General features: G+C 57.3%; 1 protein-coding gene and 2 non-coding genes across 3 annotated transcripts; 2 read left to right on the plus strand and 1 right to left on the minus strand.

Annotated features, from left to right (window-relative positions):
• Positions 1-1,797: 1,797 nt before the first annotated feature.
• Positions 1,798-1,868, plus strand: TRNAG-GCC (transfer RNA glycine (anticodon GCC)). Its single transcript has one exon. It is a non-coding gene; the product is annotated as a tRNA-Gly (tRNA).
• A 1,300-nt stretch (positions 1,869-3,168) lies between these two features.
• Positions 3,169-3,239, plus strand: TRNAG-GCC (transfer RNA glycine (anticodon GCC)). Its single transcript has one exon. It is a non-coding gene; the product is annotated as a tRNA-Gly (tRNA).
• Positions 3,240-7,467: 4,228 nt separating this feature from the next.
• On the minus strand, positions 7,468-10,507 carry HES7 (hes family bHLH transcription factor 7). The gene is made up of 4 exons (XM_077806639.1): positions 10,466-10,507; positions 10,244-10,339; positions 9,913-10,090; positions 7,468-7,901 (listed from the first exon to the last, which is right to left on the minus strand). The coding sequence occupies exons 1-4, from the start codon at positions 10,505-10,507 to the stop codon at positions 7,468-7,470; spliced, it is 750 nt and encodes a 249-aa protein (XP_077662765.1).
• Between the last annotated feature and the right edge of the window lie 13,477 nt (positions 10,508-23,984).

Raw genomic sequence — 23,984 nt, forward strand, 5'->3', positions numbered from 1 at the left:
CTGAACAGAGATTAAAAAGTCTGGGGCTTTTCCCCTTGGAACTGAGACAACTGAGAGGAGATATGACAGAGGTCTATAAAATCGTAACCAGTGTGGAGAAAGTGAACAAAGGAGGGTTATTTACCCCGTCACATAACACAAAAAGCTGGGGTCACCCAAAGAAATTAATAGGCAGCAGATATAAAACAAACAAAAGGAAGTATTTCTTCACACAACGCACCATCAACCTGTGGAACTCCTTGCCAGGGGATGTTGTGAAGGGCCATACATAGAACTGGGTTAAAAAAAGCCTTAGAGACATTCAGGGAGAAGAGATCCAGCTATTAGCCAAGATGGGCAGGGAGTCAACCCCATGCTCTGAGTGTCCCTAGCCTCTGTTTGCCAGAAGCTGGGAATGGCTGACGGGATGGATCACTCAATGATGACCTGTTCTCTCCCTCTGGGGCATCTGGCATTGGCCACTGTCAGAAAACAGGATACTGGGCTAGATGTATGTTTGGTCTGACCCAGAATTGCCATTCTTATGACCCCTCCACCACTTCCTCCCCCGCCAAACCCTCCAGGGCCCACTGAATTGGGATCCTGCATCCACCCCTGATTCTAACCCTTCTTATTGGTTGAAGACCAGGTGTCGTGTCATGTCATCAGCGTTGGCGTCCCTTCTTCGGTTGCACCATGCAATAAAGGCAGCATCAGTTACATGACTCATTGTGTTGTCTCGCTCTGTGGCATGTGTTTTTCTCCTTGGCGCCCGGCACTCTTCTGTGTCTCGCATCGTTCCGTGCCTGCATTGCCGGGTTGGGTATAATGCTGTCGTGCAGAGATGTGTTACGGGGGAAGGTTATTTGTCAAGCCATACATACTTCATCGCTCACATGTTCTCGAGTCTCTTTTCGTTTGGTGTCTTTCGCCATTCCCGCTCATGAAAGAGCATGTGGTAATTGCATTTTATTATCATCATTTTGGGGCGGCGGGGGAGCCTGAGTGATTTCAGTTAAAGCGATTTGCCACCTAGCCCCCCATGTCTCTCAGAATGTTGGGAATCATTAAGAAAGGGATAGAAAATAAGACAGAAAATATAATATATAAATATATATAAATATAAATATATACATCCATGGTACGCGCACTTCTTGAATACTGTGTGCAGATGTGGTCAGCCCATCTCATAAAAGATATATTTGGAATTGGAAAAGGTTCAGAAAAGGGCAACAAAAATGATTAGGGGCATGGAACGGCTTCCATATGAGGAGAGATTAATAAGACTGGGGCTTTTCAGCTTGGAAAAGAGACAACTAAGGGAGGATATGCTAGAGGTCTATAAAATCATGACTGGTGTGGAGAAAGTAAATAAGGAAGTGTTATTTACTCCTTCTCATAACACAAGAACTAGGGGTCACCCAATGAAATTAATGGGCAGCAGGTTTGAAACAAACAAAAGGAAGTATTTCTCCACACAACGCAGAGTCAACCTGTGGAACTCCTTGCCAGAGGATGTTGTTGTGAAGGCCAAGACTACAACAGGGTTCAAAAAAGAACTAGATAAATTCATGGAGGACAGGTCCATCAATGGCTATTAGCCAGGATGGGCAGGGATGGTGTCCCTAGCCTCTGTTTGCCAGAAGCTGGGAATGGGCGACAGAGGATGGGACACTTGATGATTACCCAGAGGTGGGGAGCAGCATCAGAGAATGCAATGCCTTGTATACCCTGAAGGCAAAGATCTGCAAGAACTGGAGGCAGGCAGATGTGACAACATCTGTAAAGGGAAGGACCTGGAGCTGCCACTCAGCAATAGCATTGGTGGTTCAGTGGTAGAATTCTCGCCTGCCACGCGGGAGGCCCGGGTTCGATTCCCGGCCAATGCACAGTTGTGACTTTTTGGCCCCATTTCCACCCCATGCCCCTTTTGCAGAGCAGGGGAAAGCGCCCCACGGGCCGGGCCACAAGGAAGAGTTTGAATCTCAGGGGCTTGGTCAGTGAACCAGGGCTGGCTCTTGTCTTCCCCTTTTTCTTCCTCTTCCTCACACCCCTCCCCTCAGCCTCTCACTCTAGGCCTGCACTTTCTTTCTTTCTTTCTTTCTTTGTCACTCACTCACAGTGACAGGATTGCTCCAAACCAGCCTTGGCATTAATTCAGAAAAATTCCTGGGTGATGAAGGGGGGCAAGTTGTGTCAGGATATCGATATTACCGGTCATTATATCACGTCCTGTAAAGACCTGGGGGGAACCAGATAGACCTATGAAAAGTTGATGCTGTTTTTTTGGGGGGAGATGAACCAAGGGCTGGGGGAGGCCAACAGCCCCCCTTTGACCCATAGCAAATGATACTCCTCCCTGCCTCCCTTGATGGCTTCAGGTGTGGAGACTGGGGTGCTTTGGAGCAATCTTGTCACTTTCATCAGCTGGATGAGAGGAGGGGAATTGACACACACACCCCTGGTAGGCGTTCCCAGGCTCCCACTGCTGGGCTGGGGGCTGGGGGCTGGGGTGGGGGGAAATCGGGAAACTGCTGCTGGAGTTCCCGGGATGGGGGGTTGCAAAGATTAGCTGAGAGTGTCTGTGTGTAGGGTACCCAGGCTCACCCCACAGGAATAGGGCCCTGCCCTACCCGAATATCCCCTCCAGAGATACCCCCTCCAACTTGGGCCCACAGGGTCTGGCTGTAGAAACTTGAAGTGGGGCATTAGTCCCCCCTGGATTCTCTCTACTGGTGAAAGCTGGTGTTGTCTCCTGGTGTCGTTATCTGGAGGCATGAGAAGGCCAGGGGGACATGGGTTTGGGGGAAGAAAGAAAAAGACCCCAACTAGTGACAAAATGCACAGGAAGAGGCCTAAAATCTCCCTCTCTAGGAAAACTTGATTCCAACAAAGCTGATACCAGGGACACCAGCATCCCCAGTCTAGTGCAAAGATGCCCTTGCCTCCCTGGGGAGAAGACAATGACCCAGGGGGAAGTGGCATTTCTGGACTAGACCCAAGCAGATGGGGCCCAGATGGTGGAAGCTGGCAGGAGCTTTGTAAAGTCAATGGGGCAAGGGAGGAGGAGGGAGCCTGCTTGCACGACCCCAGCGTGCCCTGGCACGTGTGCAAAGGAAGCAGAAATTACACTGGATGAGTGTTACAATAGCTGTGAAAACTGCAGGGCTGAGGGATCAACCAGCAGCCGCATTGGTGGTTCAGTGGTAGAATTCTCGCCTGCCACGCGGGAGGCCCGGGTTCGATTCCCGGCCAATGCAAGTGCAAACTTTTAGCTTCCATCTTTCCCTCTTTCAATTTTTGCCTTCTTTCTCTATTTTCCTTCTTCTTTTTTTCCTGTTTTCCTCTTGCATCTTTCTTTCTTTCTTTCTTTCTTGTCCTTGTTTTTTGTCTGTCTTTCCTTCTTTCCCAGGTTTTTGTTTGGTCTTATTTCTCTTCCTTTCTTAGCATTTCTTAGTTTTCTCTCCCTCTTGCTTGGCTTTTCGCCCCTCCACCCCTGGAAACTTGGCCACCCCATTCAGCCCCATAAAAGGTTGGTACAAGGAGGAGGGTGACAAATTAACCTCTGAGGACAGGACAAGAAGCAAGGGGCTTAAATCACAGCCAGGGCAGTTTAGGGAAAATGTCCTGTCAGGGTGGTTAAGTGCTGGAATAAATTGCCCAGGGAGGTGGTGGGCTCTCCATTGTTGGGGATTTTTAAGAGCAGGCTGGACAAACACCTGTCAGGGATGGGTTAAATAACAGAATCGTAGAACCACAGAAGATCAGGGTCGGAAGGGACCTCAGAAGGCATCTAGTCCAAGCTTCCCCAAACGGAGGGTTTCATGCACCACTCCTGAGTAACACCACTCTCCCCAACCCACTGGGAATCCCGGATTCTTTCTCGGGTGCAAGGATGCCCCTGCCGGGATCCCTGGGCTTGCCAAGCTGTAGTTGGAATTGCTGTGGGCCATACTGGTGGCTTCGTGACATTAAGAAGAAGGGGTTTTCCCTGCACACAACTGGGCTGCAATGTTATGCTTAGGGCCCTTCGTTTTCGGGTTTTATTTTATTAACTTTTTCCTGGGCATTTATAAGTGTTTAGAAAGACTCCTAGCAAAAAACATCAGTGCTAAAAATAACGTCTCTGGGTCAATAGCGGGGTTTATTTTGGCGGCTGAAAAGTAGCAAGTAGATTAATGCTTCCACCAACGGAGCCCAGTGCGGTTTCCTGCGGAATGAAAACAGAACTCAAACCACAATGCTACCTCGGAGCCCGCCCCGGTTTGCTTACTGTGTGTATCTCCTAGACCACCTCCACACAGAGATATGTAACCGTAACACAGCTGTCGTAGCCAGTGTGTCGCATTTTCCTAGCAAAGTGAGTTCCTTTTTTGATATAGTTGAACGGTACAAAAGTGGGGCGAAAACGGGGAAAATACTGAATAATACTTTTGATTTTGTTCAATATCTTCATAAATGATCTGGAGGATGGTGTGGATTGCACTCTCAGCAAATTTGCGGATGATACTAAACTAGGAGGAGTGGTAGATACGGTGGCAGGTAGGGATAGAATACAGGGGGACCTAGACAGATTGGAGGATTGGGCCAAAAGAAATCTGATGAGGTTCAATAAGGATAAGTACAGAGTCCTGCACTTAGGACAGAAGAATCCCATGCACCGCTACAGACTAGAGATCGAATGGCTAGGCAGCAGTTCTGCAGAAAAGGACCTAGGGGTGACAGTGGACGAGAAGCTGGATATGAGTCAACAGTGTGCCCTTGTTGCCAAGAAGGCCAATGGCATTTTGGGATGCATAACTAGGGGCATAGCGAGCAGATTGAGGGACTTGATCGTCCCCCTCTATTCGACATTGGTGAGGCCTCATCTGGAGTACTGTGTCCAGTTTTGGGCCCCACACTACAAGAAGGATGTGGATAAATTGGAGAGAGTCCAGCGAAGGGCAACAAAGATGATTAGGGGTCTGGAACACATGATTTATGAGGAGAGGCTGAGGGAGCTGGGATTGTTTAGTCTGCAGAAGAGAAGAATGAGGGGGGATTTGATAGCTGCTTTCAACTACCTGAGAGGTGGTTCCAGAGAGGATGGTTGTAGACTATTCTCAGTGGTAGAAGATGACAGGACAAGGAGTAATGGTCTCAAGTTGCAGTGGGGGAGGTTTAGGTTGGATATTAGGAAAAAATTTTTCACTAGGAGGGTGGTGAAACTCTGGAATGGGTTCCCTAGGGAGGTGGTAGAATCTCCTTCCTTAGAAGTTTTTAAGGTCCGGCTTGACAAAGCCCTGGCTGGGATGATTTAATTGGGGATTGGTCCTGCTTTGAGCAGGGGGTTGGACTAGATACCTCCTGAGGTCCCTTCCAACCCTGATATTCTATGATTCTATGGTAAAACCCGGGATTTTTTCCGGTCAAGATCGGTGCAACCTGAAAACGAAGGGCCGTAGTTAACGTGGCCTGGGACAGCCAGCTGCAGCGCTGCTGGGTCAGTGGCAGGCTTCGGGGCTGCCATCCAGAGCTGTCTCTCATCTCTTTCTGATTTCTTGATGTTTCTTCTCCAATGTCCCCTGAAAAAAAATCTAGCTTGCTTTTCTTACATGGCCATCACATAGGGAACAGAAATTTAAGTACCCAGGGAGCAGCTATTTAATAACAGGCCCTTCAGTCTAGCAAAAAACATGGCCTGGAAGCTGAAGCTAGACAAATTAAGGTTGGAAACGAGATGTGTGTTTTTAACAGGAAGCATCATTAACGATGCGACAATTTAGCAAGGACTGGGGAGGATTCTCCATTGCAAGGAATTTTTAAATCGACACAGGGTGTGTGTGTGCGCTGGGGGGGGGGAGGCGGTAGGAAGCCCAAGATACACGGATGTGTGTGTAAAATGGAACAGGTTTGGGGGGCAGTAAATTCACCCCTTTGCCTCACTGGCGGGAGGGTCTCCTTGGCCAAGAAAAATGACCCGGTGAACGTGACTTGGCAGGCAGCGCACGGGCTTGTAACTCACATGATCTAGGTTGAAATCCTGACTCTTCAGCGGGGAAGTCATTTCACACCTCCCGTGCCTCAGTTTCCCCCTGTGTGATATGGAAGGCAACGGTCCCCCGGCTCTTTCATGAAGCACTTTGAGATCACTGGGTGGAATACAGCTAGGGATCAATATTATTGGGGCTCGGTATTATTAGGGCAATTGTCTCCCTTCAGCGTCTGCTAGAGAGATCCCTCCCCGTCCCCTCATCAAGCTACAGAGTTCGGCCCAGTGCCCCCCTGCCCACAGCCCCACCACAGCTGCCCAGCACCCCACACAGAACCCCCCCTCCCTAATGCCCCAACACACACATCTTCCCCACCCCCTCACAGCCCAGCGCCCCCCACAGACCCCCTCCCCCATGCCCTGCCTCCTGGCTGCACTCACCAGCCCCGCTGGGAGGCTCCCTCAAGACCCACTTGCCTGGAGGGACCCAGCTAAGACCCCCACACTGTCCCATCCGCCCCCCACTGGCTGAGACTAGCCAGGCTTCTGCACCCCGGGAGACGGGGGGGGCCCCACAGGTGGTGGGAAGCGGAGACTGCCCGGAGCCAGAGGTGCACTGGGGTCCGGCCAGGGGGCTAAGAGGAGGAGGGGAGTGGGGCCAGGGGGCAGAGAGAAGCCCTGGGCAGGCCAAGAGGAGTAATTGGTGGGCAGGGGGGAGCAGGGTCTCTGGGCACAGAGCAAACAGAGCAGGCCAGGGGCCCTTCTGAGCATGGGCCCGGGTCCACGGCACCATTGCAAACCCGACACTGGGTGGGGGGAGTAGATTCCAAGCAGGGAAATTGGGGGGCAGAGTAGATCCCACGCAGGCCCTATGCAAAGAGTCACAACGCCCACTCAGTGGGCAACACAACACCCCTTTTTGCCCCTATGTCCTCGGCCCCACCCGTTTTGATGCCACGGAGAGCCGAGATCTGTCAGAGTCCGCATTCGAATTTTTATTTTTCAGAAATACACAGATGGGGAACGGGGGGTGGGAAATATATATATACATGGGGGGGGAATACCCCCACTCCTCTCCCCTTCCCCCCCCCAGCTCTGGCTTTCGATCTGTTATCTTGCTCTTGGATATTATTTTAACGTCTAGGGTTAGCTGGCTAAGCCTCTGGACTCTCAGGGTTTGGTCTGAGGTAGACAAAAAAGGGACGTGACCCCCGCCCCGTTTCTCACCGACCCATAACAGCATCTTTAAAAAAATCACGGGGCGGCCGGGGGGGCGGGGGGGGAATCAGCACCTTGATTCGCCGGCTGCTTTGGGCAGGTGATTTTTCTTTTTGAAGGGAAAACCCATCCTCGCTGGGCCTTCAAGAAAAATATTATGAAGTTGCAATAACCACGCACCCCCCCTTCCCCCCCCCAAACACCCCTCCCCAAAGATCCCACCCCCATAAACCTCCTCATATACAATATATAGAGAATCTAATATACACTCTATGGATTTACAAGGGGGTCCCTGGCCCCTATGGCCATGGTCTCCAGACATTGAGCCCCTGGGGCTGGCCAGCAGAGTTCTGTGAGCCGGTCATCTTGTCCCGTGGGCCTTTGGGGCAGTTCTCCAGCTGGGGCCGGCCGGCCGCGAGGGTCTGCAGTCTGTGGCCGGCGGGCAAGGCCGGGGCAGGGTGCAGGACGCAGGCGGCGTCCCCGAGCGGCGGGCTGCAGCGGGGCAAGGCGTCGCGGGCGTGCCGGCCGTGGGCCGGGTTGGAGGAGGGGCTGCCCGTCGGCAGGTCCCGGGGGGTGATTTTTCCCATGGAGTGGCAGATGCGCTCCATCAGGTAGGCCTTCTTGCCCGCGCAGATGCCTGGGCTGGAGTGGAGGAAGCGCGTGGCCTGGCTCAGGCATTCCCGATAGCCGCTCTGGTACCTCCGCAGAAAGGTCTCCTCTTGCCTCGCCGGCTCTGTGGTGCGTTGCCAAAACCGCCAACGACAAAGGGGGCTAATTAGCGAGGCATCAAGCGGGGGGGACGCAAAGGGGGCAGCGGGGCGGCCTCTGATCCCTAAACCCCCGGGGACAGGACACCCAACACCCTCCAGACTGAGAAACCCCACCCCGGGGCTGCTAAGCAGGGGCTTTGCATGGTATGTGGGGGGGGGGGGGGCGCGAAATAAGCAGCATTTGACGCCCTGCGTGGAAGCCAGTTTTAAACGGGGAACGTACACAGGGCCAGACCCTCAGCTGGTGTAAATGGGTTCTGCGTGCTGGCTTCAGGGAAATACACTACAGACCCCACTGAGATCTTGCTGACAATGGTTTGCTACTCGTGTAAACCGGCCAACCCCAGTGGAGTGACTCCGGATTTACACCAGGGGGGGAGTGAGAGGGGAATCAGCCTCTGTGACTCAAGCGGACTGACTCCAGATTTACACCAGGGTGAGTGAGACAGGGATCAGCCCCCGTGACTCAAGTGGACTGACTCCGGATTTACACCAGGGTAAGCGAGAGGGGAATCAGCCCCAGTGACTCAAGTGGACTGACTCCAGACTTACACTGGGGTGAGTGAGACGGGGATCAGTCCCCGTGACTCAAGCGGACTGATTCCGGATTTACACTGTGGTAAGCAAGAGGGGAATCAGCCCCTCTGACTCAAGTGGACTGACTCTGGATTTACACCAGGGTGTGACTAAAATCAGAACCAGGCCCCACCAGTTGGGTGTGACCCAGTTGAAATCAACAGCAAAATGACCCTGGATGCCAAAGCTGAAGCAGTTCTCGCGGCCAAGCAATGTATTTCTGTGTGCCCCATCCCAGGAGTCACTCAACCTCTCCCTGACCCCCACACAAAACCCCGGAGGCGGGATTTAAAAGACAAAAGTCACCTAACATGGATCTGGCTGATTGGGGCTGGGGGAAGAGAAAGCTCTCAGGTGAGCTCCTGCTGGAGAAGGTGAGCCAGAGGCCAGGGCTTGGCCTGGCAGAGTGGGAGCTGAGTCCAGAGAGGGGGACTTAATTTCCTGCCCAGGTCCACAGCAGAGAAACTGAGGCCACGTCTACACTTAATGGTGGCAGCTAGGTCGAGGGGAGAAATCCGTAGCTCTGTCTACACCCGGGGTCAGGCCAGGGTCACTCAGGGGGGTGGCCGGTTCACACCGCTGAGCGAGGTAGTTCTACCCACCTGATTTCCTAGTGCATGACCAGGCCTGAGTTCAGGATCTGGCCCTGCGGCCGGGCCGACCCAAGACAGGAGTGTGAGAGCTTAAAAGCCTGAATGGGGTGAGTGATGGGGGCTAAGGGATGGAGTTGTGTATACACACCCACACCACACCCACACCCACACACGGGCTCATCCTGTCCAGTAGGGGGCAGCGGGGACACCCACCCCCCCCCCACTTCTCAGGGAGGCTTATTGGTGGTGCAATGAAAGTCACACCCCACCCGAAACTCTTGGGCCAGACCCTCCTTCCCTTCCCCAAGTGAGCCAGTCCCAGAGCTCCCACGGAGCATCTAAACAGGGGGGCGCTCCCAATTTCCCCGGAGCGAGAGGAGAACCTCCAAATCCAGACTAAAGGCCATGTCTCCTCTGGCTCCAGTGTGAATCCGGAGTAACGCCATGGGCGCCCGTGGGTCTGGCTCCCCCCCTCGCTCGCCCTGGTGTAAAAACACAGACGCCCAACCGGTCGTCCTCCAGATTTACACCAAGGCCAGCGAGGGCCCCAACGGAGTGACGCCAATTTGCCCCAACTGAGCATCTGTCGGGTCCGGGCCGCCCCGGAGCTGCATCGAAAGAGGTGCGAGGACGGGGGAGACCCACCCCATCGTTGGACTGGTCCCGGCTCAGGAAACCCCCCAGGGAGAGGGGAAGTCGAGGGCAACCAAACACCCCCATATCAGGGCCTTTGTCTTATATACGCAGCTATGCCCCCCTCCCGCCCAAAAAGGGACCCAATTTTTCACACTTGCTAGCCGGTCACCGTAGTCGTATCTGGTCCGGGCCCAACTTGGGTTGGCCAACGGGCCCCCCCGGGCTAGAGCCAAGGAAGAGGAGTAGCCGGCCGCGCCGAAGGGGATACCTGCAGGAGGCTGGGTCCTCACAAAGTGGACTGTTTTTTGTAAAATTTCGGCCTTTTCAACTTTGGGGTTTTTAAGTCTCTGCAAGAACAACAGCAACCAAAAAAAAAAGAGAGAGGGAAGGAAGGAAAAAGCGGGGGGAAGGAGGGGAAGAAAGAAAGAGAAATATGCGTTGTATCATTCGGTTTGGGGCAGCGGCGGGGAAACGGGAGGAGGAAATCCGATTTGGCTTACCTCGTCCTGGGTGGCTTCTAAGAGGAGGAGCCGGAGTCGCTCCAGGCTCCGGTTCATACGGTCCCGGCGCCGCTTCTCCATCAAGGGCTTCAGGAGCTGGAGAGGGGGAAAGAGAAGGAAGGGGGGCAGCTTTTGAAAGAGACACCCCGAAAGAGCGGGGAGATCCGGGCAGGGAGCCCCGGATCCGGAGTGAGACCCGAAGCGAGCGGACTCCGGAGTTACCTTCTTGTCCTGTTTGCTGTCCCACTGGGCGCTGCTGCTCATGGTGGCGGCGGCCGGGCTGGGGGGGCGGCGGGTCCCCGGCGGGCCCTTTATAAGCCGGCCCCCGCCCCAGACCCGGCCCCGCCGGCGCCGCCCCCGGCTTTGATCCGCCGCCGGAGCGTGGCTGGCCCCCGGCCCCCCCCCGCGGCGCGGCACACGAGGGGGCCCGGCCCGTGGGGGGCAGAGAGCCCCCCCAGCCTGCTCCCCCAGCCTGCCCCTGCTCCCCCTTCCCTACAGGCCTGACCCCCCACTTCCGTACCCCTCCCCCTCCCCTACAGCCCTGACCCCCCACTTCCTTCCCCCTCCCCCCACTTCCCTACAGCCCTGACCCCCCACTTCCCTCCCCTCCCCTTCTCTACAGCCATGACCCCCCACTTCCCTCCCCCTGCCCTACAGCCCTGACCCCCAACTTCCCTACCCCTCCACCCCCTTCCCTACAGCCCTGACCCCCAAATTCCCTACCCCTCTCCCTTCTCTACAGCTGTAACCCCCAACTTCTGTACCCCTCCCCCACTTCTCTACAGCCCTGACCCCCCACTTCCCTCCCCTCCCCTTCTCTAGAGCCGTGACCCCCTACTTCCCTCCCCCTCCCCTACAGCCCTGACCCCCAACTTCCCTACCCCTCCATCCACTTCTCTACAGCCCTGACCCCCAACTTCCCTACCCCTCTCCCTTCTCTACAGCTGTGATCCCCAACTTCTGTACCCCTCCCCCTTCCCTACAGCCCTGACCCCCAACTTCTGTACAACCATGACACCCCAGTTGCAGACCCATCCTTGCCCCTGATCCCCACTTTCCTGCAACCCCCCATTACCCAACCCCATGCTCATCTCTCCCCAACGCCCCACTGCCCCACACCTATGCCCATCACCCTCACCCCACGCATCCCTACAACCCAGCAGTCCCCAGCCCTAAGCACCTGTCTCCCCCCACTCCACTGCCCAACCTCCATGGCCACCCCACAGCCCAGCCCTTCCTCCTCTTCCCTTCTGGGTATCCTCCCGCCGAAACCAATGGGGCGACTCTCATGAGCAGGACCCCAAACCACTGACAAGGGCGGAAACTCACGTCTCGTTTACACTCATTTTACATGAGTGTCACTCCTGATTTACACCAGCGTGTGTGAGGGGGCCCCGCATTGACCATACTGGAGTGACTCCTGATTTATGCCAGCAAGCCAGATTTTACCACACTAGGGGGTTGAAATCAAGCAAGCGAACTGGCTACTGTGGGAACGCTCTTTGTTGGGCCAAATCCCCCATCCTGGGTCTCTGATCCCCAACCAATCCCCACGGCCCCACTCCCCAACAGAGGGACAATTCCATGCCTCCCACGCATGACAGAAGGAAGATGCATCGAATATGCAAGAGCATGGTGCCGGGAGGGGGTTGGGGGGCCCATTGTCAAGCTAATGAGTCAGGAAGTCTCCATGGGGAGGCTGGAATTAACCTTGGAATGCTTGGGGCAAACCCTTGACTGGTGTAAATCTTGCCTCAGTGGAGCTATGGCTGATTGACACCAGCTGGGATCTGGGCCTATTGACTCCAATGGAGAGACGCCCATTGACACCAGCTGGGATCTGGGCCTATTGACTCCAATGGAGAGACGCCCATTGACACCAGCTGGGATCTGGCCCCATTGACTCCAATGGAGAGACGCCCATTGACACCGGCTGGGATCTGGCCCCATTGACTCCAATGGAGAGACGCCCATTGACATCGGCTGGGATCTGGCCCCATTGATTCCAATGGAGAGACGCCCATTGACATCGGCTGGGATCTGGCCCCATTGACTCCAATGGAGAGACGCCCATTGACACCGGCTGGGATCTGGCCCCATTGACTCCAATGGAGAGACGCCCATTGACACCGGCCGGGATCTGGGCCTATTGACTCCAATGGAGAGACGCCCATTGACACCGGCTGGGATCTGGCCCCATTGACTCCAATGGAGAGACGCCCATTGACACCGGCTGGGATCTGGCCCCACTGACTCCAATGGAGAGATGCCCATTGACACCGGCTGGGATCTGGCCCCATTGACTCCAATGGAGAGACGCCCATTGACACCGGCTGGGATCTGGCCCCATTGACTGCAATGGAGAGACGCCCATTGACACCGGCTGGGATCTGGCCCCATTGACTCCAATGGAGAGACGCCCATTGACACCGGCTGGGATTTGGCCCTTCCTGGGTTGTGGGTTGGGCTGGTACATGTTGCCCAGGGTACAGCTGAGATCTTATCCCATCACATTACTGAGTCAGCGTGGTCCTTTGGGATCAAGGGGGCCAATTCCCCTCTCTCTCACCCTGGTGTAAATCAGGAGTAACCCCATTGGGGTCAAGTGGCCGATTCCCCTCTGTCTCACCCTGGTGCAAACCAGGAGCAACTCCCCTGAAGCCAACGGGGTCCCTTCACTGTGGGGCTGAAGCAATGCCCCCCACTGACTCAAGTGTGTGTGGGGCAGGGGGTTGTCAGCAGGTCTGAGCTATTTATTGCACCCCCAGGGCAGCTTGTGTCTCGTGGGAACCTGCAGCGGGCTGGACTTCCCAGTGTCGTAAACCTGAGGTGTGAGTCCCGGTGGCAGGAGGGCCCCCAGCTCAAAGAACAGCGAGACGAGAACTTTCTCACGGGGGCCAGCGGGGAGGAAAGCCCAGGCTAGCAGCTCCCCCCCGGCGCATCACGCACAGACATATCCACCTATTCACAGACACACGCCTGCATGTCTGGGCTAGTAGCTAACCGGGCCTAAACCGCGGCGTAGACAGGGTTTGGCCAACGAACAAACTCTTCTAACCAGCCTCGGAGACCTTCGTTCCCAGATGAGGCATAAATGGATCATGAGTCAAGTCCAAAGCAGACCAAAGGATCTCCCCAAACCGGGTGACTGGGCAAATGAATGGCAGATGAAATTCAGTGCTGATCAATGCAAAGTAATGCACGTTGGAAAACATAGTCCTATAAAATGATGGGGTCTAACTCAGCTGTTACCAAACAAGAGAGAGATCTCGGCGTCATTGTGGATAATTCTCTGAAAACATCCACTCTGTGTGCAGCGGCAGTCGAAAAAAGCAAACAATATTAGAAACCACAAGGAAAGGGATAGATAATAAGACAGAAAATATCCTGTCGCCTCTGTATAAATCCATGGGACGCCCACACCTTGAACACTGCGTGCAGATGTGGTCGCCCCAGCTCAAAAAAGATCTGTTGGAACTGGAAAAGGTTCAGAAAAGGGCAACAAAAGTGATGAGGGGTCTGGAACGGCTTCCGTATAAGGAGAGATTAATAAGACTGGGACGTTTCAGCTTGGAAACGAGGCGACTAAAGGGGAATATGATAAAATCATGACTGGTGTGGAGAAAGTAAATAAGGAAGTGTTTTTACTCCTTCTTATAACACAAGCACTAGGCGTCACCCAGTGAAATGAATAGGCAGCAGGTTTCAAACAAACGGGAAGTATTCCTTCCACACCTGTGGAACTCCTCGCCAGGGGATGTTGTGAAGGCTAAGACTAGAACAGGGTTCAAAAAAGAACTAGAGAAGTTCCTGTAGGATAGATCCATGAATGGCTATTAGCCAGGATGGGCAGGGATGGGACACCATGCATGAAGGCGGTTTGCCCACCTCCCACAACCAGTCCAGCTGGCCCGTGCCTTCAAAACTCCTGATGTTCCTCTGATCCGCCGAGCTGGCTTGAATCCGTCAGTTTCTCTTGGGCTAAACAGGCCCCGGCCAGCTGCGGAGACTTCTAACCTGTCGGGAAGCCTGGCAGCCTGTTCACAGAGCTGAGCGTGCCTATGGAGAGACTGGGTTACAGCGTGGGACTTCCAGATTCTGGCCCCAGCTCTGGGAGGGGAGTGGGGTCTAGTGGTTAGAGCGGGGGAGGTGGGAGATTGTGCTCAGAGTAAGGATGGTGGGAGGCAGGACTCTGTGATCCAGTAAGTACCCGCCCGGGCAGACCAATGTGTACCGCACTCCAGTGGCTGGACGCTGGCACCAGATAAATTCAAACCGGAAACATTTTTAACCATGCAGGGAATTAAGGGATGACTTCCCAAGGGCTGGGTGGATTCTCCGTCACTGGCAACTTTTCTATCAAGACAGGATGTTTTTTTCTGAAAGATCTGCTCTGGTTCAACCAGGAATTGATTTGGAGCCGTTCTCTGGCCTGTCCTGAGCCCATCTGGCCTTCGTCTCTATCCGATCTATGGGATCTTGCTGTGTCTCACAAGTTACTTCCTTCCCGCCATTTGTTCCCCAGAGCTCAGGGACGTTCAGCATAGCAGGAAGGTGCCATGTTGAAAGCTGCTCTTTGCCCCCTGGCCCGGCGAGCCTGCGGAACTCTCTGCCACTGGATCTCATGAGACAGAGAGTTCTGCCATATGCACAAGGGGACTGGACAGTTACAGCAATTCTGGCTGGGCATTGCTGAAATGGACCCCAGCACAACATGTCTCTCTATATATCCATCCCTATACACTCTGTATATCTATCCCCACACACCCCATCTACCTGTCCCCGTTCACACCCATCCACACCCGTCATCCATCTGTCAGTGTAACCCCATACACCCCCATCTCTCTCTCTCTCTCGCTCCCCATCCACCCCATCTATCTATCTATCTAAATCTATCTATCTATTTATCTCTGCCTGCCAAGCAGCTGCTGTTATGTCCCCCTCCCCCTGGGCCCCGTGGCCTGCAGGGCACATTATGGCAGCGTGGGCAGGCCCTGGCAGCTGGCGCTCTCGGCTGCGGGAAGGTGTGGGCCTGGGAACCGGGCCTGAGGTCCGGCTGTGGGAAAGGCCAGGCCCTTCTCTGCGCTGGGTGTCTCCTTCCTCACCTCCCCACTTGGGATGGAGCCGTGACCCCTTTCATCCCCACCCGCCCCCTTGCTTTATGGGCCCTTCTGCTGCTGGGAAGCCCAGGGGGCCGGGGACAAATGGGCGGCCCTGCAAAGGGTGGGGGACTCAGGCCAAGAGGCCGCAAAGCCGGCCCCCAGGCGGCTCACCCAGGGGGAAGGGACGCTGCCAGCCCAGCCCAGCGTCAAAGGGCCGGATCCTGGGCTGGAGGCCAGGGGAGACAGAGCTGCCCATGGCGTAGGGAGTCTGAAGCTGGCCAGCCCTGCCACAGGCCTGCTGAGGGGTCTCGGACCTGTCCGTTCCTCTCTCTGTGCCTCTGTTTCCCCTCCCACCCTCTGGCTATGCTCTTTGGGGGATGGGCCCTCTATCCTTGTGGGTCTGGGCAGTGCCCAACACGATGGGGCCCTGATCTCGGTCAGGGGGGTCTGGGCAGCGCCCGGCGCGACGGGGCCCTGATCTCGGTCAGGGGGGTCTGGGCAGCGCCCGGCGCGACGGGGTCCCAATCTCGGTTAAGACCTGTAGGTGCTATCATAGCACAGATAACAGCAAAACAAAATACATCCCTGCCCTGATCCAGACAGAGGGCTGGTGGGGGGCAGGCATGCAGCAGCGGGAAGGGCTTTCCCTAGATTTCGGGGCAGCTGACTGTGGGCTGCCGTTCCTATTGACCATCATAAAAGGGTTTGTGATCCGGGGGCTGGGGGGGGGAGCAAGGACTCTTTGTGCCCCACCCTGGGAGGGGAAATCAAGCCAACCCACCCCCTCTGGCCAATCCCCCCCACCCCCCATAAGCTTGTAGCCGGGATACGGGGACAGCGGGATGGACTGCTCCATTTAGGGCTAAGTGGCTAATCCCCTGCCTGGCTTTCTCACCCCACATCCACAAAAGGCGGTAAGGGAACAATGGGGCTAAGGGGATTGCCTCTCTCAAATCCCCTAAGCTCTGGTTCTGAGGGTCCCCGGCCTTCACACTCCCCTGCCCCCACCCCGCCCCTCTCCTCGGTTCCCCCCCACGCCCCTCCACCCTAGAGATTCCCCCCCCCCCGCACACACCTCCCCCCCAAACTCTGCTGTGCTGTGCTGCTGGAGAAGGGGGAGCCGGCCTGGCTGGTGGGGTTGTGAGCAAAGCCAAGAATTAGAGCCAGGACTCCTGGGTTCTCTCCCCGGCTCTGGGAGGGGAGTGGGGGCTGGTGGGTTAGAGCAGAGGGGCTGGGAGCCAGGACTCCTGGGTTCTCTCCCCTGCTCTGGGAGGGGAGTGGGGGCTGGTGGGTTAGAGCAGGGGGGCTGGGAGCCAGGACACCTGGGTTCTCTCCCTGGCTCTGGGAGGGGAGTGGGGGCTGGTGGGTTAGAGCAGGGGGGCTGGGAGCCAGGACTCCTGGGTTCTCTCCCCAGCTCTGGGAGGGGAGTGGGGAACTGGTGGGTTAGAGCAGAGGGGCTGGGAGCCAGGACTCCTGGGTTCTCTCCCCGGCTCTGGGAGGGGAGTGGGGTCTAGTAGGCCAGATCAGTTCCATACTCATTTCAGGACAGCTACTGAGTTGGGGGGCAGCTGGGTACCTCTGCAGTGGCAAAGGCCTGTGTCATCCAGGATGCCCAAGGGCCCCCCTTCCAGCCTTGAAATGGAAGAGGAGGAAACCCTGCTGGGAGGAATTCAAAGTGCTCAATGGGAGGGGGCACCCCTGCTCTGGGGGAGGGAATGCCCTATAGGGCCAGACGCTGCTTTCAGCCTCACGGCGCTCAATACAGAGTGACCCCAAAGAGTCCGTGACATGACTCCAGGCTGCCTGGCTTTGTCCTAGCAAACCGCCCTCCCTGCAGGCAAGACCAAGGCTAGGGCTAGTGTGGACGGGCCCTGCCCAGAAGGGAACAAATCCTCTTTCTCAGCCACTTGACCAGAAGTGTCCACAACACTCCCCCAGGCCAATCCCAACCCTTCCTCCCATTGAGCACTAGCCCCATCTGGAAAATGGATGGGGCTGGGGAGAGACTAGCCAGGGATCTGGGGTGCAGCAGGGGACCTAGGAGGGGATGTGGGGTACAGTGGAGGACCTAGGAGGGGTTATTAATGCAGGGATCTGGGGTGCAGTGGGGGGTGGAGGGGGATCTAGGAGGGGATCTGGGGTGCAGCAGGGAATCTAGGAGGGGTGTTTGGGGATCTAGGAGGGGTGTTTAACATAAGGATATGGGGTGCAGCAGTGGATCTAGGAAGGGACCTGGGGTGCAGCAGGGAATCTAGGAGGGGTGTTTGGGGACCACAGAGGGGTGTCTGGGGACCTAGGGGGGCAATTCACACAGGGACCCGGGTGCTGTGGAGGATCTAGGAGGGGATCTGGGGTGCAGCGGGGGACCTAGGAGGGGCGCTTTTTTGGGGACCTGGGGGGGCGATTCACGCAGGGACCTGGAGTGCAGAGGGGGACCTAGGAGGGGATCTGGGGTGCAGCGGGGGACCTGGGAGGGGTGTTTGGGGACCGGGGGGGGCGATTCACGCAGGGACCCGGGGTGCAGTGGGGGACCTAGGAGGGGTGTTTGGGGACCTGGGGGGGGATTCACGCAGGGACCTGGGGTGCAGAGGGGACCTAGGAGGGGGGCTTTTTTGGGGACCTGGGGGGGGATTCACGCAGGGACCCGGGGTGCAGCGGGGGACCTAGGAGGGGTGTTTGGGGACCTGGGGGGGGATTCACGCAGGGACCCGGGGTGCAGAGGGGTCCTAGGAGGGGTGTTTGGGGACCTGGGGGGGGATTCACGCAGGGACCCGGGGTGCAGAGGGGACCTGGGAGGGGTGTTTGGGGACCTGGGGGGGGATTCACACAGGGACCCGGGGTGCAGAGGGGACCTAGGAGGGGTCTGGGGTGCAGCGGGGGACCTAGGAGGGGTGTTTGGGGACCTGGGGGGGATTCACGCAGGGACCCGGGGTGCAGCGGGGGACCTAGGAGGGGGGCTTTTTTGGGGACCTGGGGGGGATTCACGCAGGGACCCGGGGTGCAGAGGGGACCTAGGAGGGGGGCTTTTTTGGGGACCTGGGGGGGATTCACGCAGGGACCCGGGGTGCAGAGGGGACCTAGGAGGGGTGTTTGGGGACCTGGGGGGGATTCACGCAGGGACCTGGGGTGCAGAGGGGACCTAGGAGGGGGGCTTTTTTGGGGACCTGGGGGGGGGATTCACGCAGGGACCCGGGGTGCAGCGGGGGACCTAGGACGGGTGTTTGGGGACCTGGGGGGGATTCACGCAGGGACCCGGGGTGCAGAGGGGACCTAGGAGGGGTCTGGGGTGCAGCGGGGGACCTAGGAGGGGTGTTTGGGGACCTGGGGGGGATTCACGCAGGGGCCTGGGGTGCAGAGGGGACCTAGGAGGGGGGCTTTTTTGGGGACCTGGGGGGGGGATTCACGCAGGGACCCGGGGTGCAGCGGGGGACCTAGGACGGGTGTTTGGGGACCTGGGGGGGATTCACGCAGGGACCCGGGGTGCAGAGGGGACCTAGGAGGGGTCTGGGGTGCAGCGGGGGACCTAGGAGGGGTGTTTGGGGACCTGGGGGGGTTTCACGCAGGGACCCGGGGTGCAGAGGGGACCTAGGAGGGGTGTTTGGGGACCTTGGGGGGGTTTCACGCAGGGACCCGGGGTGCAGAGGGGACCTAGGAGGGGTGTTTGGGGACCTGGGGGGGGATTCACGCAGGGGCCTGGGGTGCAGAGGGGACCTAGGAGGGGTCTGGGGTGCAGCGGGGGACCTGGGAGGGGTGTTTGGGGACCTGGGGGGGGATTCACGCAGGGACCCGGGGTGCAGAGGGGACCTAGGAGGGGTCTGGGGTGCAGCGGGGGACCTAGGAGGGGTGTTTGGGGACCTGGGGGGGGATTCACGCAGGGGCCTGGGGTGCAGAGGGGACCTAGGAGGGGTCTGGGGTGCAGCGGGGGACCTAGGAGGGGTGTTTGGGGACCTGGGGGGGGATTCACGCAGGGGCCTGGGGTGCAGAGGGGACCTAGGAGGGGTCTGGGGTGCAGCGGGGGACCTAGGAGGGGTGTTTGGGGACCTGGGGGGGGATTCACGCAGGGACCCGGGGTGCAGAGGGGACCTAGGAGGGGTGTTTGGGGACCTGGGGGGGGATTCACGCAGGGGCCTGGGGTGCAGAGGGGACCTAGGAGGGGGGCTTTTTTGGGGACCTGGGGAACCTGGGAACCCGCGGGCGCCGCCGGTTCCGCCCCCGCCCGCGGCTCTTTGCCGGCCTGGGAACGCGCCGCCGGCCGCCTTTGATCCCGGCCCCGGGGGGGAACCGGCCCCGGGCCCCCTCCGGCTCCCCACGCGCCCTGGCACCTGGGCCCGCGCCCGGCCCCACATCAAAGCGCCCCGCGCCGCCCTCCGCACTTCAAACGCGTGCGATCCCGGCGGGGGGCAGCGCAGCCGCGGGGCTGAGCCCAGAGACTGCTACAGGCAGAGCCGGGGACAATAGAGCCGGGGGACGGGACAGGCAGAGCCGGGGGACGGGGACAGGCAGAGCCGGGGGACGGGGACAGGCAGAGCCGGGGGACGGGGACAGGCAGAACTGAGGGAGGGGGACAGGCAGAGCTGGGGGACGGGGACAGGCAGAGCCGGGGACAATAGAGCCAGGGGACGGGGACAGGCAGAACTGGGGGACAGGGACAGGTAGAGCCGGGGGACGGGGACAGGCAGAGCTGGGGGACAGGGACAGGCAGAACTGGAGGACGGGGACAGGCAGAGCTGGGGGACAGGGACAGGTAGAGCCGGGGGACGGGGACAGGCAGAACTGGGGGACAGGGACAGGCAGAGCTGGGGACAATAGAGCCAGGGGACGGGGACAGGCAGAACTGAGGGACGGGGACAGGTAGAGCTGGGGGACGGGGACAGGCAGAGCTGGGGACAATACAGCCAGGGGACGGGGACAGGCAGAACTGGGGGACAGGGACAGGCAGAACTGGAGGACGGGGACAGGTAGAGCTGGGTGACAGACAGGCAGAACTGGGGGATGGGGACAGGTAGAGCCAGGGGATGGGGACAGGCAGAACTGGGGGACGGGGACAGGTAGAGCTGGGTGACATAGACAGGCAGAGGTGAGCGGAATGGACAGGCAGAACTGGGGGACAGGGACAGGCAGAGCTGGGGGACAGGGACAGGTAGAGCCAGGGGACAGGGGACAGGCAGAACTGGGGGACAGGGGACAGGTAGAGCTGGGTGACATAGACAGGCAGAGGTGAGCGGAATGGACAGGCAGAACTGGGGGACAGGGACAGGCAGAGCTGGGGGACAGGGACAGGTAGAGCCAGGGGACAGGGGACAGGCAGAACTGGGGGACAGGGGACAGGTAGAGCTGGGTGACATAGACAGGCAGAGGTGAGCAGAATGGACAGGCAGAGCTGGGGGACAGGGACAGGTAGAGCCAGGGGACAGGGGACAGGCAGAACTGGGGGACAGGGGACAGGTAGAGCTGGGTGACATAGACAGGCAGAGGTGAGCGGAATGGACAGGCAGAACTGGGGGACAGGGACAGGCAGAGCTGGGGGACAGGGACAGGTAGAGCCAGGGGACAGGGGACAGGCAGAACTGGGGGACAGGGGACAGGTAGAGCTGGGTGACATAGACAGGCAGAGGTGAGCGGAATGGACAGGCAGAACTGGGGGACAGGGACAGGCAGAGCTGGGGGACAGGGACAGGTAGAGCCAGGGGACAGGGGACAGGCAGAACTGGGGGACAGGGGACAGGTAGAGCTGGGTGACATAGACAGGCAGAGGTGAGCGGAATGGACAGGCAGAACTGGGGGACAGGGACAGGCAGAGCTGGGGGACAGGGACAGGTAGAGCCAGGGGACAGGGGACAGGCAGAACTGGGGGACAGGGGACAGGTAGAGCTGGGTGACATAGACAGGCAGAGGTGAGCGGAATGGACAGGCAGAACTGGGGGACAGGGACAGGCAGAGCTGGGGGACAGGGACAGGTAGAGCCGGGGGACAGGGGACAGGTAGAGCTGGGTGACATAGACAGGCAGAGGTGAGCGGAATGGACAGGCAGAACTGGGGGACAGGGACAGGCAGAGCTGGGGGACAGGGACAGGTAGAGCCAGGGGACAGGGGACAGGCAGAACTGGGGGACAGGGGACAGGTAGAGCTGGGTGACATAGACAGGCAGAGGTGAGCGGAATGGACAGGCAGAACTGGGGGATAGGGAAGGCGGAGCTGGGGGACAGGGACAGGTAGGTATGAGTGACACCCCGCCCCCCAAGATAGATGGCTTCAATGCCCTACGTGCACTGTCTATTGTGTAAAACCTTTATTACATGCCAGCGATGAAGGCGGGGAGACGGTTCGCGTGAGATGCATAAAAGACAGACCTGTGGGGACCCCCCCACATGCACTCCAGCCACTGGAAACCCCTTACAGGGGCTGAGCAGCCAGCAGGCAGCTCCCGCTCGGGCCAGGGCTGCAGCCGCCCCACTGGGCCGCTTTTAGGCTGGGGTTTACGCTCATAGTCCCGGGGGCGGTTTGCCAAGCCAGGCCGGCTTAACCTCACACACGACCCCATTGTCCTGCTAGTTTTAGCCACACGAGTCGCCCTAATGCAGACACAGCTATGCCGGCATGAAGGTGCTTCGCAGGTCTACCTGCCTCGCACGTTCCTGATTGAACTATTAAAAAATGGCACCCCCCCCCCTCAAAGCAAATGGCTCGGCGGGGCCTAGGCACTGATTTTGCACGGGTATAGGTGTTTGTTGGTTCGATTCGTGGATCCCTAGCGTCAAAGGCCAGAGGGTGACCCCTGAGATCATCTGGTGTTGTGGCCCAACCAACACACAGCTGTCTGCCCCGACTTCATCCCTCTTTGGACTGCAGCTGCTCTTTTGGGGAAAAAAGAAAAAGAAAGAAACCCCACCCTGTCTTGACTGGAAAATTCCCATGATGGGGAGAGAACCCACCAGGACCTTGGGAAGTAGCTCTGTAGGTTTCAGAGTAACAGCCGTGTTAGTCTGTATTCGCAAAAAGAAAAGGAGGACTTGTGGCACCTTGGAGACTAACCAATTTATTTGAGCATAAGCTTTCGTGAGCTACAGCTCACTTCATCGGATGCTGTAGCTCACGAAAGCTTATGCTCAAATAAATTGGTTAGTCTCTAAGGTGCCACAAGTCCTCCTTTTCTTTCTGCAGGTTATGTGTCTCCAGCCTGAATTGGTTCAGCTTTCACCTGGTGGATCTTGGTAGACCTTTGTCTGCAAGATGGAAGAGGCTGTTATTAAGTATTTGCTCCTGATGTGGAGCAGAGCCTAAAGGAATCCATTTTGAAGCACTTGGAGGAGAGGAAGGTGATCAGGAACAGTCAGCACGGATTCACCAAGGGCAAGTCATGCCTCACCAACCTGATTGCCTTCTACAATGAGATAACTGGCTCTGTGGTTATGGGGAAAGCGGTGGACGTGATATATCTTGACTTTAGCAAAGCTTCTGATACGGTCTCCACAGTATTCTTGCCAGCAAGTTAAAAAAGTATGGATTGGATGAATGGACTATAAGGTGGATAGAAATCTGGCAAGATCGTCAGGCTTAATGGGTAGTGATCAACGGCTCAACGTCTGGTTGGCAGCCAGTCTGAAATGGTTTTGTTCAACATCTTTGTTAATGATCTGGATGATGGGATGGATTGCACCCTCAGCAAGTTTGCAGATGACACTAAACTGGGAGGAGAGGTAGATACGCTGGAGGGTAGGGATAGGATACAGAGGGACCTAGACAAATTGGAGGATTGGGCCAAAACAAATCTGATGAGGTTCAACAAGGATAAGTGCAGAGTCCTGCTCTTAGGACGGAAGAATCCCAGGCACCGCTACAGACTAGGGACCGAATGGCTCGGCAGCAGTTCTGCAGAAATGGACCAGTTCTGGCAGTTCTGCAGAAAGGGGATTTTACAGTGGATGAGAAGCTGGCTAGGAGTTGGCAATGTGCCCTTGTTCCCAAGAAGACCCAACGGCATATTGGGCTGTATTAGTAGGAGCATCGCCAGCAGATCGAGGGACGTGATTATTCCCCTCTATTCGGCACTGATGAGGCCACACCTGGAGTACTGCGTCCAGTTTTGGTCCCCCCACTACAGAAGGGATGTGGACACATTGGAGAGAGTCCAGCGGAGGGCAACAAAAATGATCAGGGGGCTGGGGCACAGGACTTATGAGGAGAGGCTGAGGGAACTGGGGTTATTTAGTCTGCAGAAGAGAAGAATGAGGGGGGATCTGATAGCAGCCTTCAACTACTTGAAGGGGGGTCCCAAAGAGGATGGAGCTTGGCTGTTCTCAGTGGTAGCAGATGACAGAACAAGGAGCAATGGTCTCAAGTTGCAGTGGGGGAGGTCTAGGTTGGATATTAGGAAACACTTTTTCACTAGGAGGGTGGTGAAGCACTGGAATGGGTTCCCTAGGGAGGTGGTGGAATCTCCTTTCTTAGAGGTTTTTAAGGCCCAGCTTGACAAAGCCCTAGCTGGGATGATATAGTTGGGGTTGGTCCTGCTTTGAGCAGGGGGGTGGACTAGATGACCTCCTGAGGTCCCTTCCAACCCTGATCTTCTATGATTCTAAGATTCTACTTATAGACTGGGATTAAATCCCCCCTGAACCTCCTCTTTGCTAAGCTAAGAG

This window comes from Eretmochelys imbricata, chromosome 28, assembly GCF_965152235.1.
Source record: "Eretmochelys imbricata isolate rEreImb1 chromosome 28, rEreImb1.hap1, whole genome shotgun sequence".
NCBI classification, from domain to species: domain Eukaryota; kingdom Metazoa; phylum Chordata; order Testudines; family Cheloniidae; genus Eretmochelys; species Eretmochelys imbricata.

What these genes read in the sequence shown, in the direction of transcription:
- HES7 (XM_077806639.1), bottom strand. Translation starts at nt 10,507, where the DNA reads ATGAGCAGCAGCGCCCAGTGGGACAGCAAACAGGACAAGAAG. An exon ending in ACAGCAAACAGGACAAGAAG is followed by an intron (nt 10,340 to 10,465) that starts GTAACTCCGGAG and finishes CCCCCTCTCCAG; the next exon opens with CTCCTGAAGCCCTTGATGGA. An exon ending in TAGAAGCCACCCAGGACGAG is followed by an intron (nt 10,091 to 10,243) that starts GTAAGCCAAATC and finishes TTGTTCTTGCAG; the next exon opens with AGACTTAAAAACCCCAAAGT.